General features: G+C 45.3%; 1 protein-coding gene and 1 long non-coding RNA gene across 4 annotated transcripts in view; one reads left to right on the forward strand and one right to left on the reverse strand.

Moving 5' to 3' along the window:
* Window positions 1-1,954: 1,954 nt before the first annotated feature.
* LOC144379595 (uncharacterized) lies at window positions 1,955-12,343 on the reverse strand. The gene is made up of 3 exons (XR_013442870.1): window positions 11,907-12,343; window positions 11,382-11,456; window positions 1,955-2,071 (listed from the first exon to the last, which is right to left on the reverse strand). It is a non-coding gene; the product is annotated as an uncharacterized LOC144379595 (long non-coding RNA).
* Window positions 10,826-15,660, forward strand: part of TSPAN33 (tetraspanin 33) — a 30,777-nt gene continuing 25,942 nt past the window's right edge. Inside the window, exon 1 of one of the 3 annotated variants that reach the window (XM_036089336.2) lies at window positions 10,826-11,122. In XM_036089336.2, the coding sequence (XP_035945229.1) occupies window positions 11,021-11,122 (102 nt within the window). In that variant the 5' untranslated portion in view covers window positions 10,826-11,020. The remainder of the gene's footprint in view (window positions 11,123-15,660) is intronic. The other 2 variants (XM_036089335.2, XM_036089334.2) reach the window with 2 other exon arrangements.

A 15,660-nucleotide genomic window follows, 5' to 3' on the forward strand; every position in this document is an offset into this window, starting at 1 on the left:
AATTATACTTCCATACTTTTATTTATTGTTTCGATGTCATTCCATTAAGAATTGGCAACAGACTCCCCTCGCCTGCAGAACTCGTTTAATAGCCTTCCCCTTGCAAGAGAGTGCAGGTCCTCCTAAGGACTCATCCCTACTGCTTCTCATTGTTCCTAGACCCATATGATTTAAGTTATAGCACACCCCACAAGATCGGGTACATAGGATAACCCATGAAGAGGTAACATGCATACTGAAGAATTGCATTCTTTTACCAATTTTTTAAAAAGATCTTATCTATTTATTTGTGTGTGTGAGAGAGAGAGAGCCAGTGTGCACACAAGCAGGGACTCGATCCCAGGACCCTGGGATCATGACCCAAGCTGAAGGCAGACACCTAACCGATGAGCCACCCAGGTGTCCCGTTATTTTACCAATTTATATCAGCCAACCACTTTCCAGAATGGAACAAATTCACAGACTCAGAGCCCCTTGCATGAAGGAGAATGCAGTTCTTCTTGAAGAAGGAACCTATTACACATAAACATGCACACTGTAAATCTTCCTCCTAGCCTTCTCTAATAGGAACTGCAGCCATTTCCCCGGAAACATTAGGAAAGGAGAAATAAATATTTTAGGGAAAATTAGACACTGGCTCTGAACTAACTCCTGAACACCCAAAATGCCACTGTGGTCCACTAGTCAGAAGAGGAGTCTATGGCTGTCAGGGGATCAGTGGAGTTCTGCCTCGGGTTTATCTCAACAGTGCGCCCAGTGGGTTCCCACAACCACCCTCTGGGTAATTTCCTAGTTCTGTAATGTATAATTGGCACAGACGTGCTCGGCGACTGGCAGAATCCCCACATCGGTTTCTTAATACATGGAGTGAGGGCTATTATGGTAGGAAAGGCCAAGTGGAAGCCTTTGGAGCTGCCTCTGCCTATCAATACAGTAAACTAAAAGCAACACGATATTCTTGAGATTGGTGCCACTATCAAAGACGTGAGCCACGCAGCGCTCATGGTTCCTAATACATCCCCATTCAACTTGCTTATTTGGCCTGTGACGACCGACAAGTGCATCTTAGAGAATGAAAGCAGTTCAATGTCAACTTAATCAAGTGGTGACTTTCATCGTAGCTGCTGCTCCAGCTGTGGTTTCTTTGCTGGAGCAAATCAACCTATCTCCTGGCAACCTGGTAGACAGCCATTGACCTGGTGAATGCTTTTTTCCTGCCAGCCAGCAGGACAGTTTACACCTCCACTGTCCTACCTCAGGGCTATATCAATTATCCAGCGCTATGCCATGATCTAATCTGCAGGGACCCTGATCACCTTTTCATTCCACAGAGCATTGTGCCGGTCCATTGTATTGATGATATGACTTTGATTTGACTCAATGAATAGGAAGCAGGAACTAGGTAGACACATGGGTAATACTCATGTCGCCAGAGGGATGCAAATAAATCCCACAAAAATTCAGGAGGCTCCACCTCAGGAAAATTTCTAGGAGCATTTGAGATAACCCTTTCAAAAAAAAAAAAAAATAACAGATTGTTCCACCTGGCTCCTCCTATCTGTAAGAAGGAGACACAGTGGACCTCTTTAGATTTTGGAGGTGACATAGGACTCATTTGGGAGTGCTGCTCGTATTTATTGAAGGACCTGAAAGCTGCCAGTTTTGAGGGCAGCTCAGGACAAGAGAAGGATCACAATAGGTCCAGGCTGCCATGTAGCAGCTCTGCTACTTTGCATAAGACCTAGCAAATGCAACGTTTGAAGAGTCCGTGGCAGATAGAGCAAGCTGCATAAAGCCTTTGGCAGACCCCTATGGGGAATCAAAGCACAGACCCTTAGGACTTTGGAGCAAAGCTGTGCTATTCTCTGCAGGTAAATATTCGCCATTGGAGAAAGAGCTCTGCTCTGCTTCTGGACCTTAGTACATATTGAATGTTTGCTTGGTCATGACCCACCTGATCCTGTCCTGAGCCATCCATCCACCAAGCCGTAAAGTTGGGCATGCACGGCAGTAGTCCATCAGCCAGTGGAAGCGGTGTATACATGATTGGGAGACTGGGCTCAAGCAGGTCCTGAAGATACAAGAGATTTGCATGACTAAGTAGCACAGATGCCCATGTCCGTATTCCTGCCACACTGCTTCCTGCTTCTCCACCTGCATCTCTGGCTTCATGGAGAGCTCCCCATGACCAGATGACTATGGAAGAAAGAATTTAGGGTTCATTTACAAATGGTCCTGTATGGTAGGCTGGCCCTACTCAAAACTGGGTAGCTGCAGCACTATGGCCCCCCTCCGAGGTGGCCCTGAGGGTAGTGTGGAGGAAACTCCCCGCTGTGGGCAGAACTCAAGCAGCGGACCTTGTGGTTCATTGTGCCTGAAAAGAGAGGTGGCCAGAGGCACATATATAAACTGACTCATGGATAGAGACTGATGATACGATTGGATGGTCAGAGACACAGAGTAACATGATTGGAAAATTGGTGACAAGAAGGTCTGGGGAAATGGTACGTGGTTAGAGGTATATGAATGGTCACAAAATGTGAAAAGATACTTGTGATCCATGTGAATGCTTACAAAGAGCAACCTCAGTAGAGGAGGATGTTAATAATCAATTGGGCTAGAAGACCTGTCCTGTGGACAGGTTGACCTCTTTCTCCAGCCATCCCTGTTCTTGCCCAGTGAGCTCATGAGCAAAGCAGCCGTAGCCCATGAATCAGTAGACAAGGGAAAGGGTTACTGTACTGGCTGGGGTGATCGATCCTGACTACTAAGGGGCAATTGAGAAGTTACTACACAATGGAGGTAAGGAGGCATATGTCTGGAACGCAGGTGGTCTGAGACACATAGAATCACATATTACTATGTGATCAAAGTCAGTGAAGAACTACCATAACCCATATAGATGGGACTGTTAAAGGACCAGACCCTTCAGGAATGGAGGTTTGGGTCTCCCCACAAGATCACAGCCACTTTTTTCCCCTCAAGGAAGTAGAACATATATAGTTGCTACTTTTCTAGACCTTTTGCAGCTAAGGTGGCAAAATGTGTGTGCCTAGGTCTGGCCAATGAGATATTAGCAGAAGTTGCTGGTAGAGCCTCTGTGAACATTTGTGAAAGTGACAGATGTGTCCGGCTTGCACCTTTTCCTGCTCCCTTCCCTTGTCTGGAGTGTGGACACGATTACTTGGACATGCAGCAGCCATCCGACCATGAAAATTAAGGTTGCACCATAATACAAAGGTAGCAGAAGAATAGAACGAGATTGGCTCCTTGGGGACATTACTGAATCTCTGAATGAAAAAGACCAGCCCTGGACAGTCCAGCTCCTGACTTCTTGTTGCCTGAGATAAAAACCAAACCAAACCAACCAGCCAACAAAAATTTACTTGTTTAAGCTACTGTTGGTTGTGTTTTCAAATTACTTGCAGCTGATCTAACAAACAGACTTCATGAAATGTTTTTAAAAAATTATTTTAAACTACAACTCATTTTTTAATTGGACAAGTTATATTCTTTTTTTTATTTTTATTTTTATTTTTTTATTGAAGTATGATTAACATACAGTGTTATATTAGTTTCAAGTGTACAATATAATGATTCAACAATTCTATACATTATTCAGTGCTAATCATGGTAAATGTACTCTTTTTTTTTTAATTTTTTATTGTTATGTTAATCCCCATACATTACATCATTAGTTTTAGATATAGTGTTCCTTTGGACAAGTTATATTCTAACCTAAGAAAAGATGGGGTCCTTTAGAGAAGTTTCTCAAAGTATGGTCCGTAGATGATCTGCATCAGAACTACACAGGCTGCTTGTTTAAGAAGATAAATTTCCCATGTGCTTGTTTGCCTAACCTGCCCTCCCAACTAAGAATCAGAATTAATGGGGCTAAGTCCTGGGGAATCTTATTTATCCAGCGCTATGCTGGATAAATCTGCCTTTTTCACAAACTCCCCCAGTGATCCTTGTGTTCAGAAAATATTGAGACCGAACCCCCAAATATAATCCAAACAAGTTTGAGTTTTTTTCTGGGCAGCAAGGTAAATGTACAGTCGTTGTTGTTTTTTCCCAGTTGTGCACCAATACTCACACCTACCAACACTAATTTGAATATAATCAAGGAGGGTCCATCCTCCTTCTGGAAGGGGAATAAAGTGTCAAGCTTCAAAAAGAACACACAGGGGTGCCTGGGTGGCTCAGTCGTTAAGGGTCTGCCTTCGGCTCAGGTCATGATCCCAGGGTTCTGGGATTGAGCCTGGCATCGGGCTCCCTGCTCTGCGGGAAGCCTGCTTCTCCCTCTCCCACTCCCCCTGCTGGTGTTCCCTCTCTCACTGTGTCTCTCTCTGTCAAATAAATAAATAAATAAATAAATAAATACAATCTTTTTTTTTTTTTAGATTTTATTTATCTATGAGAGAGAGAGAGAGAGCGCACATGAGAGGGGGAGGGTCAGAGGGAGAAGCAGACTCCCTGCCGAGCAGGAAGCCGGATGCGGGACTCGATCCAGGGACTCCAGGATCATGACCTGAGCCAAAGGCAGTCGCTTAACCAACTGAGCCACCCAGGCGCCCCAATAAATACAATCTTAAAAAAAAAAAAAAAAGAACACACTATTTCCTATGTGGTTTTGAGCAAATATTCTTTCTATATTAAATTTAACTAAATTTGCTAACACTGCCAATCATATTTCCAGGTTGTATATGCAGTCGTAGTCAGTATCATATTTCAATTGTCTAACAAATTTGAAATGAACACAGTCCACTATACTTCTGATTTAACATTCCCTTCATTTAGGCTTTATTGAGTTATCGATTCTTTTTAGGCTCGGAATGATCTTATCCAACTTTGTCTTTCTCATTGTATGTAAGTTCTTCTTACATGAAAAAACATAGGTAGACGCAATTTTGAAAACCCCAAATCTTGAATTCAAGTATGATCAGCAGTCATTTATTAAGTAATAACAGAGATCATTGACCAATTTTAGACCCCTGAACCGTTCCTGACCCTATCTTTTGGAAACTCATTTCTCAGAGCATCCCAAAGCACATTCTCCTCACTGGTCATTATGCTATCCTCAACTCATTCCTGACTCCTCCTCTTTGCGTAGACTGCTTCCCTATCTAGTTTAGCCAAGCCCCACCTCCTCCGCAAAGCTTTCTTCAATTGCCCCAATCTAGTCAACTGGCTCTCTTCTCTAAATTCTTACTCTACTCACCGTCATTACCAGCCAATTTTTTAAACCTTCCCAAAGGATATTTTAGCATGTTAGTCTTCAACTAAAAATCCTTCAGTGGCGCCATGTTTTCAACAACAAATACATTCTGAGCATCCTGTAAGCATGCTCTGCTACGTGTCAGGGACATACAGGTGGTTAAAACACAGCCACTGTCTCACAGGGATTATGGACTGATGGGTTATTCACTGGAATTCCCAAATGGTCTGCATAGTGGACTAGAAACAACTTTAAGGCCCTCCATGATCTGTCTCCAATTTATTTTGCTAATTCTATCCCCCATTATTTCTTTTCCTTTGATCCAGATAAACTGGGTTACTTGCTGTTCCCCAAACACACCTGCTACCTTTCTCTTTTTCATATTCTTACTTTGATCTCTGTTCCTGAAATGACCTCCTCACTTCTCTCTCCATGTCAGTTCTGACATATACTTAAGATCCTAGATTTCAAATGCCACCTTCTTCGTGAAATGTTGTGATTAAGTCAGGTTTCTTAAAAAGAAGCAACCCCACATAACACCAAATCAGCCAGCAAGGGCTGGTTCTTGATTAAATCCTGATTTGAACAAACCAGCTCTAAGAAATATTTGGGAGTAAATTAGAGAAATTTGAGTATGAACTGGGCACAAACTGATATTAGGGAATTGTTAAATTTATCAGAAATTATAATGTTATTGTAGTTATGTTTAAAAGATCATTATTTTTAGATATGAAAACTGAATTAATTAGGATGGAATGCTATGATGGCTGAGGCTTAAAAATGGATGAAAGAAACATGGCAAAGTGTGAAAATTTGGTATTGGGAATATAGGTGTTTTAGGATTATTCTTTCCATTTTTCTGTATATTTGAAAACATTTTTAATCAAAAGTGAAAACAAGAACCCCAAACATTTTTTTCCTGTAAGAGTAAAACATGGTCACTAAAGAAAGCAACACCAATAAAAAGCAACCATTATTCTACTGCACCAAGATAATTATCATTTATATTATAATGCATTTCCTTCTATACAGTTACAAATATACTTCTTTTTACTTTATAAAACTGTGGTTACTCTGGACATATAGTTTTATATTGATCTCAGATTTTATTTTTTTAAATTTTTAAAAAAGATTTATTTATTTTATTTTAGAGAGAGAGAGAGCACGAATGCGAGGGGCAGAGGGAGAGGGAGAGAGAATCTCAAGTAGATTCCACACTGAGCACAGAGCCCAAAGTGGGCTCCATCCCACCATGCCAAGATCAGGTCCTAAGCCAAGAGTCAGTCACTTAACTGACTGTGCCACCCAGGTGCCCCGATCTCAGATTTTAAAAGAACATGTGCAACAGGTAGAAAGAAGGGCACATAAATAAGAGAATGATGCATTTTATAGGTATGTTACATATCAATAAAAAATTAAAATAATAAGAAAAAAATTTAAAGCACTAAATAGATTTGCCTCCCAATTCTCTTAGACTCACATACCAGCAGTGAATTCTTTTACAATCCTAGATCCCACAGATGGGCTTTTCAACTGTATATTTCAAATCATCACTGAATCACTTACTTGCCTTTTGGCAGTTCCCAGCATTTGCAGTTCTCATGGTGGGCTCTCTAGGCTACCACATGTTTTTTTAAGGAAATCACCAGCCTGGCTAACTGGGACCGCCCAAAGTCATCAGCCACCCCAGCTGGGCTTTCTCGGCCACTGAATCGCCTTCCTTCCAGCCTCCTGCCCTGATCTACTTCAAGCTCCTCCTTCCCAGAGCTCCTGGTCTGCATCTTCTTTCCTCCTTGGCACCCTTCCTTCACACACCCTCTTGCCAACGTTAGCTCCAGCCACGTGACTGGTTTGTTTTTTTTTTTTGCTTTACAGAAATATTGTTCAGATACTTTAATTCCGTTCATAATCACATAAATAACATAAAATACAATTTTAAAGTTAGAAACTGCTACACATCCTACAATATCAGTGCAAAAAATTTTACTTTTACATTTTCTTTGGTTTGTCTCTGTCGATATTTGCACATATGTCATACTGTGAATAAGCTGTTCAGGATTTTTCACTTACATTGTTAAAATGTTACATATTATTACATAATCTTTGTCATGTCAGTTTAAGTGGCCACATCATATGGTCCAAATGATTAAAATGCCTTCCAAGGACCTGAAATAAGTCAGAGCCCTTCCCTGGTTATCAGATACTTTATATACTTTATTCTACAATCTGCTTTTCTGCACTTTCTGTGTCATGGACCTTTTCTCAAGTCACTATATATATTTTCTACATTACTTTAAATGGCTGCATCGCATGTTATAATAGGGCTGTAATTTCTTTTAATTTAATGCTTTGAAGAGTTAATATACTCCATGCTTCGAAAATCAGAAAAAATAAAATGGCACACAGTGTAAAGTCTCATTCTTCACATCTTGGTTCTCATTCACTCCAGAACATAACCTCCTTCCTCAAAGGATATTTTGTGTCTTTCCAGAGTTTATTTAGGTAGATGCAAGCTAATACCGATGTCATTTCCTATTTTTGTCTTTTTTTATCAGAATGTCATACCTTATATACACTGTTCCTCACTTTGCTTTTTTTCACTTAGTAATTTATCTTGGAGATTGCTCTTGGTACATGGAGAGTTTCCTCATTCTCTGTTCTACAGCTGCATGCCTTCCCGCTATACAGCCACCATCCTTGACTTCCATCCTGTCCACCCTTGATGGACATTGTGGTCATCCCATTGATTCCTAATGCCATCTCTACCCATTAACCCCAAAACTTTGTCCCATCCATTATCAACCTCAATCCATTTTTACTGGCTTGTTTTCCTATACATGTCAGACCTCTTGTATGCTGAAAGAGAACTTTCCATTCATTCTAAGGTCCCTCAAAGCTCCTATAATCTTCAAATTTCTAGATTGAGGTGTCCACAGTCTTCATCCACAGCTTCCACTTCACCCCCATTCCCTCCTTGACCCCTTGTGATCTGTCTTCCTCTTCCTGTCTAAAACTAATCTGATCTAAAACTGATCTCTGAACTGCCGTCTACTAGAAACATTCAGCACCTTGGTCTTTTTCTCAGTTCTCACCTCTTTAACATCTGAAGAAGGGTGCGCACCCTTGGTTGCCCATTCACTCCTAACTTCTTGCAGAATGACCTCTGTTCAACCCACACTTTTTATACTAAAACGGATCTCCAAGCGGTCACCTGTTAATGCCCCATCCCCCAGCAACCTGGTCTCAGTCACTTCTTTGAACCCCATCCCTAGAGCTCCTGTCAACCCTACCCGCCCCCTCCATAGCTAGCCCTAAAGAGCCTGTCTTCCCAATGGCTTCACTACTACCCTTTCCTATCAACTCTGTCCCTCACCTCTAAATCAGATCCGAAGTTCTGATTATCTAGACTATTATAATGGACTCCTAACAAACCTTCCTCTCCCAACCTCTTTCCCACTCTAAATGAAAACCGAATACCAAAACAAAACAAAACAACAGGGATGCCTGGGTGGCTCAGTCGGTTAAGCATCTGCCTTCGGCTCAGGTCATGATCCCAGGGTCCTGGGATCAAGTCCCGCATCGGGCTCCTTGCTCAGCATAGAGCCTGCTTCTCCCTCTGCCTGCCGCTCCCCATGCTTGTGCTCAATGAATAAAATCTTAAAAAAAAAAAAAAAAAAAAAAAAGAGTCCTTATCTTTAAAAAAAAAAACAAAAACAAAACAGATCTTACATCATTCCTTTCTTCAAACTTTTATTTCTGGGGGTGCCAGGCTGGCTCAGTTGTAGAGTATGTGACTCTTGATCTCAGGGTTGTAAGTTCAAGCCCCACATTGGGTATAGAGATTACTTAAAAATAAAAACTTAAAAAAAAAAACAAAAAAACCCAACCTTTTATTTCCAAACCGATGAAGCACTAACTCCCCAATCTGGCATTCAAGCCCTTCCATGATTTTAACTCAATTCAACATGTATTGGCATCAGTCAGTGTTATCTTCCACTGCTATACTAAGCATACCCTATGCTCTAGCCAAACCAATCTGGTTATTTTTCACTAAACACACAGTGTGTTTTTACGCCTCCAGGCTGTGATTCACCCTTTTGTCCACCTGGATTACCCTCCCCTTTCATCTCTTCTATTCTAAGTGTCTTCCTCCCTTAATTTCACTTGCCGTGGTATCTTCACTAACTCTCCAGCAAATAAATGTGCTGTAGTTATTTGTGCAGTTATCATATTTCCCTACTGGATTCTAAATTCTGCTCAAACAAAATACTGCCTTGAGTGAACCTGTCAATGTACCAGCCTGTGCTAAGTGATTTGCATGCATTATCTTATTTAATCCACACATCAACGTTGTAGGACAGGACTCTCCCCATGTAACATTGAAGAAACTGAGGCTCAGGGGCATCGGTTGCTTGCCCAGGTCATGCAACTGATGAAGGTGGAATCCCTTTCTTAGTCTATTTAAGCTGCTATAACAAAAAATACCATAGCTTGGGGGGCTTATGAACAACAGAAACTTATTTCTCACAATTCTGGATGCAGAGAGTCTAAGATCAAGGCTCCTGCAGATTCGGTGTCTGGTGAGAGCCACTTCCTGGTTCTTAGGCGGCTGTCTTTTCCCTGTGTCCTCACATGGTGGAAGGGGTGAGGAAGCTCTCTGGGGTCTCTTTTATAAGGACACTAATCCCATTCATGAGGACTCCATTCTCATGACCTAAGCACTTCCCGAAGGCCTCTTCTCCTAATACCATCATCTGGGGGGGAGGGGGCAGTTAGGAATATGAATGGGGGGAGGGTACAAACATTCAATCAATAACATTGGTGTTTGTATTACTTATGGTAGCCAGCACAATGTCCACTACCTACACTGCACTCAACCTGTTTGTGTCAGATCAACATGTTAAAAACAGTGTCTGTCTATAGACCAAGATTCTAAGGAAATAGGAAGGGGGGTATTGAAACGGTAATGAATTGGGATGGCAGGATTGTTGGTGATGCTTCCAAATCTCCACTAGTGGGTTACAGAGCTTCTGAAATAAGCATTTAAAATATGTAGTTACTAAACAGGATTGCCGCTACTCTTAAATATTTTCAAATTGTTATATGTAGGTTAGTTTTGTCTCCCTGATTTTATTGTCATCCCCCCGGGGATTCACTCTATTCTCTTGTATTCCCACAGCTTTCGGCGCATTGCTGAACACACGACGTACGTACTTGTTGATTTTAATGTATGTGTGTTTGCATATGTGTACAGCAACCGGGTAGAGGACACGGGTGTGTGATGCAGTGTGCATTCCATCTCATCCCTTCTTCCTTGAGCAGCTGCTGCCTGGATGCTTCCCTTCTCGGGAGAGGCGGCAGAACCACTGACCCTTTAACAAGTTGTCCCTCACAGAACAGGTGTCTCCCCCGCCTTTCGGAGGAGAGGGATGGCTGGACACTTAGTGACATCAGCGACCGACCAATGAGAAGTCAGGCTTCGGCAGCCGCGCCAATGGGCGGCCAGGGGCGGGCCCGGTTTCCTGGGAGCTGGGCGGGCCAGGCTGGTCCTCCCGCCGCCGCGGACCCTGGGCGGCTCACGCTGCCCGCCGCCGCTCCCGCGACTCCCGGCGGCTCCGGTGGCGGCGCCGTTGCCCTGCCCGCGCTCCTCCCGGACGCACGGCTCGGGCGCTTCCCACCGCCGCGCAGCACCCCCTCCTCCCGGGCTCCCGCGGTGGCGCGGCTCATGCCCCCGGGCGCAGGGCGCGCAGGTGGGCCGGCCGCCGCGGGGAGATAGGCCCCCGGGGGGACGGCGGCGGGACCATGGCCCGGAGACCCGGGGCGCCGGCCGGCTACGGGGAGGAGTTCACCTTCGTCAGCCCGCTGGTGAAATACCTGCTCTTCTTCTTCAACATGCTCTTCTGGGTGAGTCGTGGGGGTCTTGGGGGCACCTGGGCTGCAGGGCACCCCTCGAGGGTGCAGTGGGCTGCCCACGGCTGAGGAGGGGGCGTCCCGGGATGCCAGGTTCAAGGCGAGCGTCGTGAACGGCACTGCTTAGTTTTCTGGGTGATGACACTTTGGGGTAATTTATCCTGGGGAGGGACACCATACTGGCGCCGCGTCCGGAGGGGTTGTTGGGGGAGGGAGGAGGAGGGTAATGCAAGAGATTCAGTAAAGACTTAACGGGTATCCTCTGGTCATCGGATGAGCATCTGTGACAGGCCAGAAAAATGGGTTTGCGCGGGAGAAGCGGGTTTTCCTGTTGGCCCAAAGCAGATCCACTGGTACATTCATGATTGGGGACTTTCAGGCCTGGGGGCTGGGAGGCCCAACAGCAAAGAAAAAAGAGGAAAGGGGAAAAACCCAGACCTTCCCCTCCCCTTACCTCAGAGAGGATGCGTTAAAGGGCTTCATCTTTTCCTTTTGGAGGCCTCTGGTGCCCCCCTCCTCCCAAACGCTGAGAAGGGCAGGAATGGCCTCCAGATGTGGATGCCTTTCCCAGCACTGTCCCAAACTTGGCCCCACCTTTCTCAGGACCAGACTCCGTGCCCTGGAGCCTGACAGTCTTCAGCTTCTTTAAATTGGACCTTGTGTTGGGCTGAAAGGCCAGCAATCCTTTCAGAATCTTATGATTAGCGTGGAAAATTGGAAAAAATATTGGACTGGGCCCACCTGGATTCTTGTCTCCAACCTGCAGTTGTTGACTAACCTGTGCAATACGTTCATCTCTGTAGGCCCTAGTTCCCTCCTCCATAAAATCGAACCCAGTATGATCAGGGATGGCAGAAACACTCCGCTGGAGCTGGGAATCCACCCGGACCAGATCATGAAATGCTAGCTCAATTCCGTTTCACTTCTGTAGAGTCCCTGAGCTCCTCTGGGTTTGAGAACACAGAGAGGTCCTTCTCCCATCCCCCATTCTCTTCCAGCTCCAGCCACGCTCAGAGCAGCTGCTGTAGGTGCCCATTATCCCTGCCCATTTCAGCCTGAGACCTAAAGTTCAGACTTGCAGGAGAGAGAAAGCTTGAGTCTAAAATGCGTTTCCTAGGAGAGGGAGCAGACCAGGCATCTAAGCCAGTTGCTGGAAAGGTTTACAGGGGCCATGGTTTGAAGAACAGACACAAAGTGCATAAGTGCTGGCCTGTTGGGACAAATGAGAGAAATCCCAGAGGGTGGTGATAAGAGCTCAGCCACTGTACTGGGAAAAATGAAGTTTGAGTTCCTAACAAATTCTCAGTTTTAGAACTGAAAAAAAAAAAATCTAGAAGACGTTCTGTCCAGCACCCACATTTTATATATGAGAAAACTAAAGCACAGAGATGTTAATTGTTTTATCCAAGGTCTAACAGCTAGTTAGTAAGTTTGATCTAGTGGTTTTCTGTTGAACTACAGTGCCTCTAGGGGAAGTCCGTGGCCCAGATGACTGCTACTGTAGCTGGGGAGTTAGTATTACTAGGTGACTCAACTTCCCATGGTCTAGGGTCGGCCTCAGCTGGAGGTTAGGAAAGAACAGAAGAAAAACTCCCCACCACTCTGCCGGGGCTAGGGGATGGTCTAAGGGAAACTCCCTGCCTAAGGGCAAGTCCCAGTGAACCCTCCTACATGCTCCCTGAATGTGCCAGGCCAGTAACATGCCATCCTGGGGGATGACATACCATCCTCAGAGCCAGCATTAGCATCCCAGGGGCCTCAGATCCTCATTCTGAGTTTCTCTATCAGCCAAGACTCTGCTTCTTCTTTGGAGCCGTTGGAAGTTCACCCTTATCTGTGTTCCCCAGCGGCAACAGCTGGGTGCATCTGTTACACTTGCGTTCATGGTCATTTTCTTGGACTTCCCCACCCTGTTCCATCCCCCCCTTTTAGCAGACAAATGACTTTGGGAGGTTGCAGCCGGGGAGAGAGTTTGGCTTCATAGGCCCATTTGCCTTGGTGAAAATGATTCATTCAGGGTCAGAGGACCTGGCTAACCAAGCTGGCACCACCCCAAATTAGAGAAGAGCCCCTTCTTGGCCCTACTTTAGACTCATAAAAAGTCAGAGGCTCTAGAAATAGCACAATGAAGGACAAGAGGCCCAGTTCCTTTCTGGCATCAATTTACTGTGTGACCCTAAGCCAATATATCTGTCTCTCTGTCCTTAATCTTTCTCCTCTAAGGGAGAAAAATTTTCTGCCTCTGTGGACTATTTAAAGATGAATGCATCACTTTTCGGACTGTTTTCTTTCTTCAGGACCTGGGGCTGGATCTAAGGATGCATCTCTCTGTGTCCTGGTGTCCCTGGGACATTGACCTTCCCAGAGGCCAGTACCTTTTGGGTGTTACTGAGTGTCATATCTCCCCCAGGCCCAGAGTCGTAGAGCTACATTCCACACAAAAGCAGTTGGAGATGAAGGGCTGCTTCCCCAGTTCAAGGGTCCTCTTTCTTCCTACCACCCTTCAGGGTCTGGTTCCTGCGCTTTCTTTTTTGTAGTCTCTCACCATCCTAATCAAACTCCCCTGTTCTGCCCAGGAGGCACCCATGTTGGCCCTCTGCTTTTCCAGGAAGAGTGCATGTTCTGGCCAGCTGCTGGGGGAGCTGTATATGGGCCGTGTTTGTGCTGGGACACACTGGGAAGGTAGCCAGTATTGCCTGGGGTCACACTCAGTGGTGGCACTGGCTCATCCCTGCTGCTACTTGGGTCATTTAGTCTGACTCAGAAGGCTGCTGGCCTCTTTGGGAGCAGGACCTGTTCCTCCTCTTCACGTTTCAAATCTCACTTCTCCTTTTGCCTAGGAGTTCTGGTTTTCTCCCCAGAATCATGCTGCTGGATCCCTGATTGTTGGGATCCCATGATCCAGAGGAGTTGCTCCAAGATCCCAAAAGTTGTATTACAGTTTTTCAGTTAAGAAGTAGCTGACTTTCCTCCCCTCCCTGTGTCGGACAGCTCTGTGCAGAGGGAAGATCAATGCCATGGTATATTTCTTTATCAGCCTCGGGCATACACTGGCAGGAACACTATCAGTGCTGCCCATAGCGGTCATCTCCTTCCTTGCTGGTCCTTTTTCCACCCAGGGCAGCAGTTGGGGTGGTTTTGAGTCAGGCTGAACTCAGACCTCCAGTCCCTGTGACTCAGCCCAGGCTTTCTTGGTGGCCATGCCTTGGGGATCCCATGACACCTTATATATACCTTGATTGTCACATCCCTTACCTCTGCTGCAATTATGTGTTTATTTATGTCTCCTCTTCTAGACTTCAGGCCCCCGAGGGTACACTGCCTTATTCACTTCTTGCTTCTCAGTGCCCAGCTGAGTTTGGCAGGTTGGGTACTTATTGAATGCTTATTGAATGGCAGATGATGGAGCAGCCCCTACCAGGTGAAGGCATGATGCCCCTCCTCCCTCTCTTATGGACACTAGTCTGTCAAGATGCAGCACAACCGGAAGTCCTTGAGCATTCTTGGTGGGGGAGAGGGATCCAACTGTGTTCTCTTCTGCACTGGGTCCTGTGGCCTAGCACCGCCCCCCCACCCCCCCCACCAAGCCGGATCAGCCATCCCCTCCAACATCTCCCTCAGGGCCATGCATAATTACTACCTACAGCACCCAGATTTTTTCATTTCCACTGCAGTACATGTGGACCCCCATCCGGGTCTTTCCTAGACTGATCCAGGCCTCTAGTGAGGTATCTTCTTTAAGAAATTCACTCTTCCCTCCAGGACCACTGTATTGGAGTCCCCAGGGCAGTGAGAATGCCCCATACCACGTGCAGCACCATCTGTTGTAACCTGGCTCAGAAGCCATGAGGAAATGACCAGGCATCAAGCCTGGCAAAAACCTCTCCTGAGTGGCAGGGGCCCTTTCCACCACCTAACACAACCCCCAGTGCACGCACACGCACACACTCACACCTAAGTACATTAGGAGGCAGAGCCCATCCTCCCGCCCCCCCCCCCCAGCTCTCCTCCTTTCCCTGTAGACTAGGCAGGCTGTAATAAGTGACGTAGTCACATTCTTTTAATTAAAAGAAAAAAATGAAGACAAGAAACATATCCTATGCTGTCAAGTCACTCACATGCTTTCTTATCTCAACAGCTCTGTTTGCCTTGAACCCCTTAGAAAATCATAAACTTCAAGAAACCTTTAAAAGAATAAAAGAAAGAAAGAAAGAAAAAATAAAAGAATAAAAGAAAACATGTAACACCTCTCGGGTCTTGATAGCAGACTCTGTGTCAGGCTGGGAACTCCAGGGCCATAGTTTGAGTGTTTATACTACTGTGAGCCCTTGTGGACTTCCATCCCTCATGTATAACCTTGGGAAACCAAGACCAGCCATGGCCTAAAGAGAAGCTAAATGGTTGGCTCCAGACATTGGAAAGGAAACAGTTCTGTGGATTCCCCCACTCCAGCAGGACAATTCCATCCAATCCGGAGAGAGAAAGCCAAGAGCCAGTTTGACATAGATAGTTGTCACCTCAGAAACTCAGGA

This window comes from Halichoerus grypus, chromosome 12, assembly GCF_964656455.1.
Source record: "Halichoerus grypus chromosome 12, mHalGry1.hap1.1, whole genome shotgun sequence".
NCBI classification, from domain to species: Eukaryota; Metazoa; Chordata; class Mammalia; order Carnivora; family Phocidae; genus Halichoerus; species Halichoerus grypus.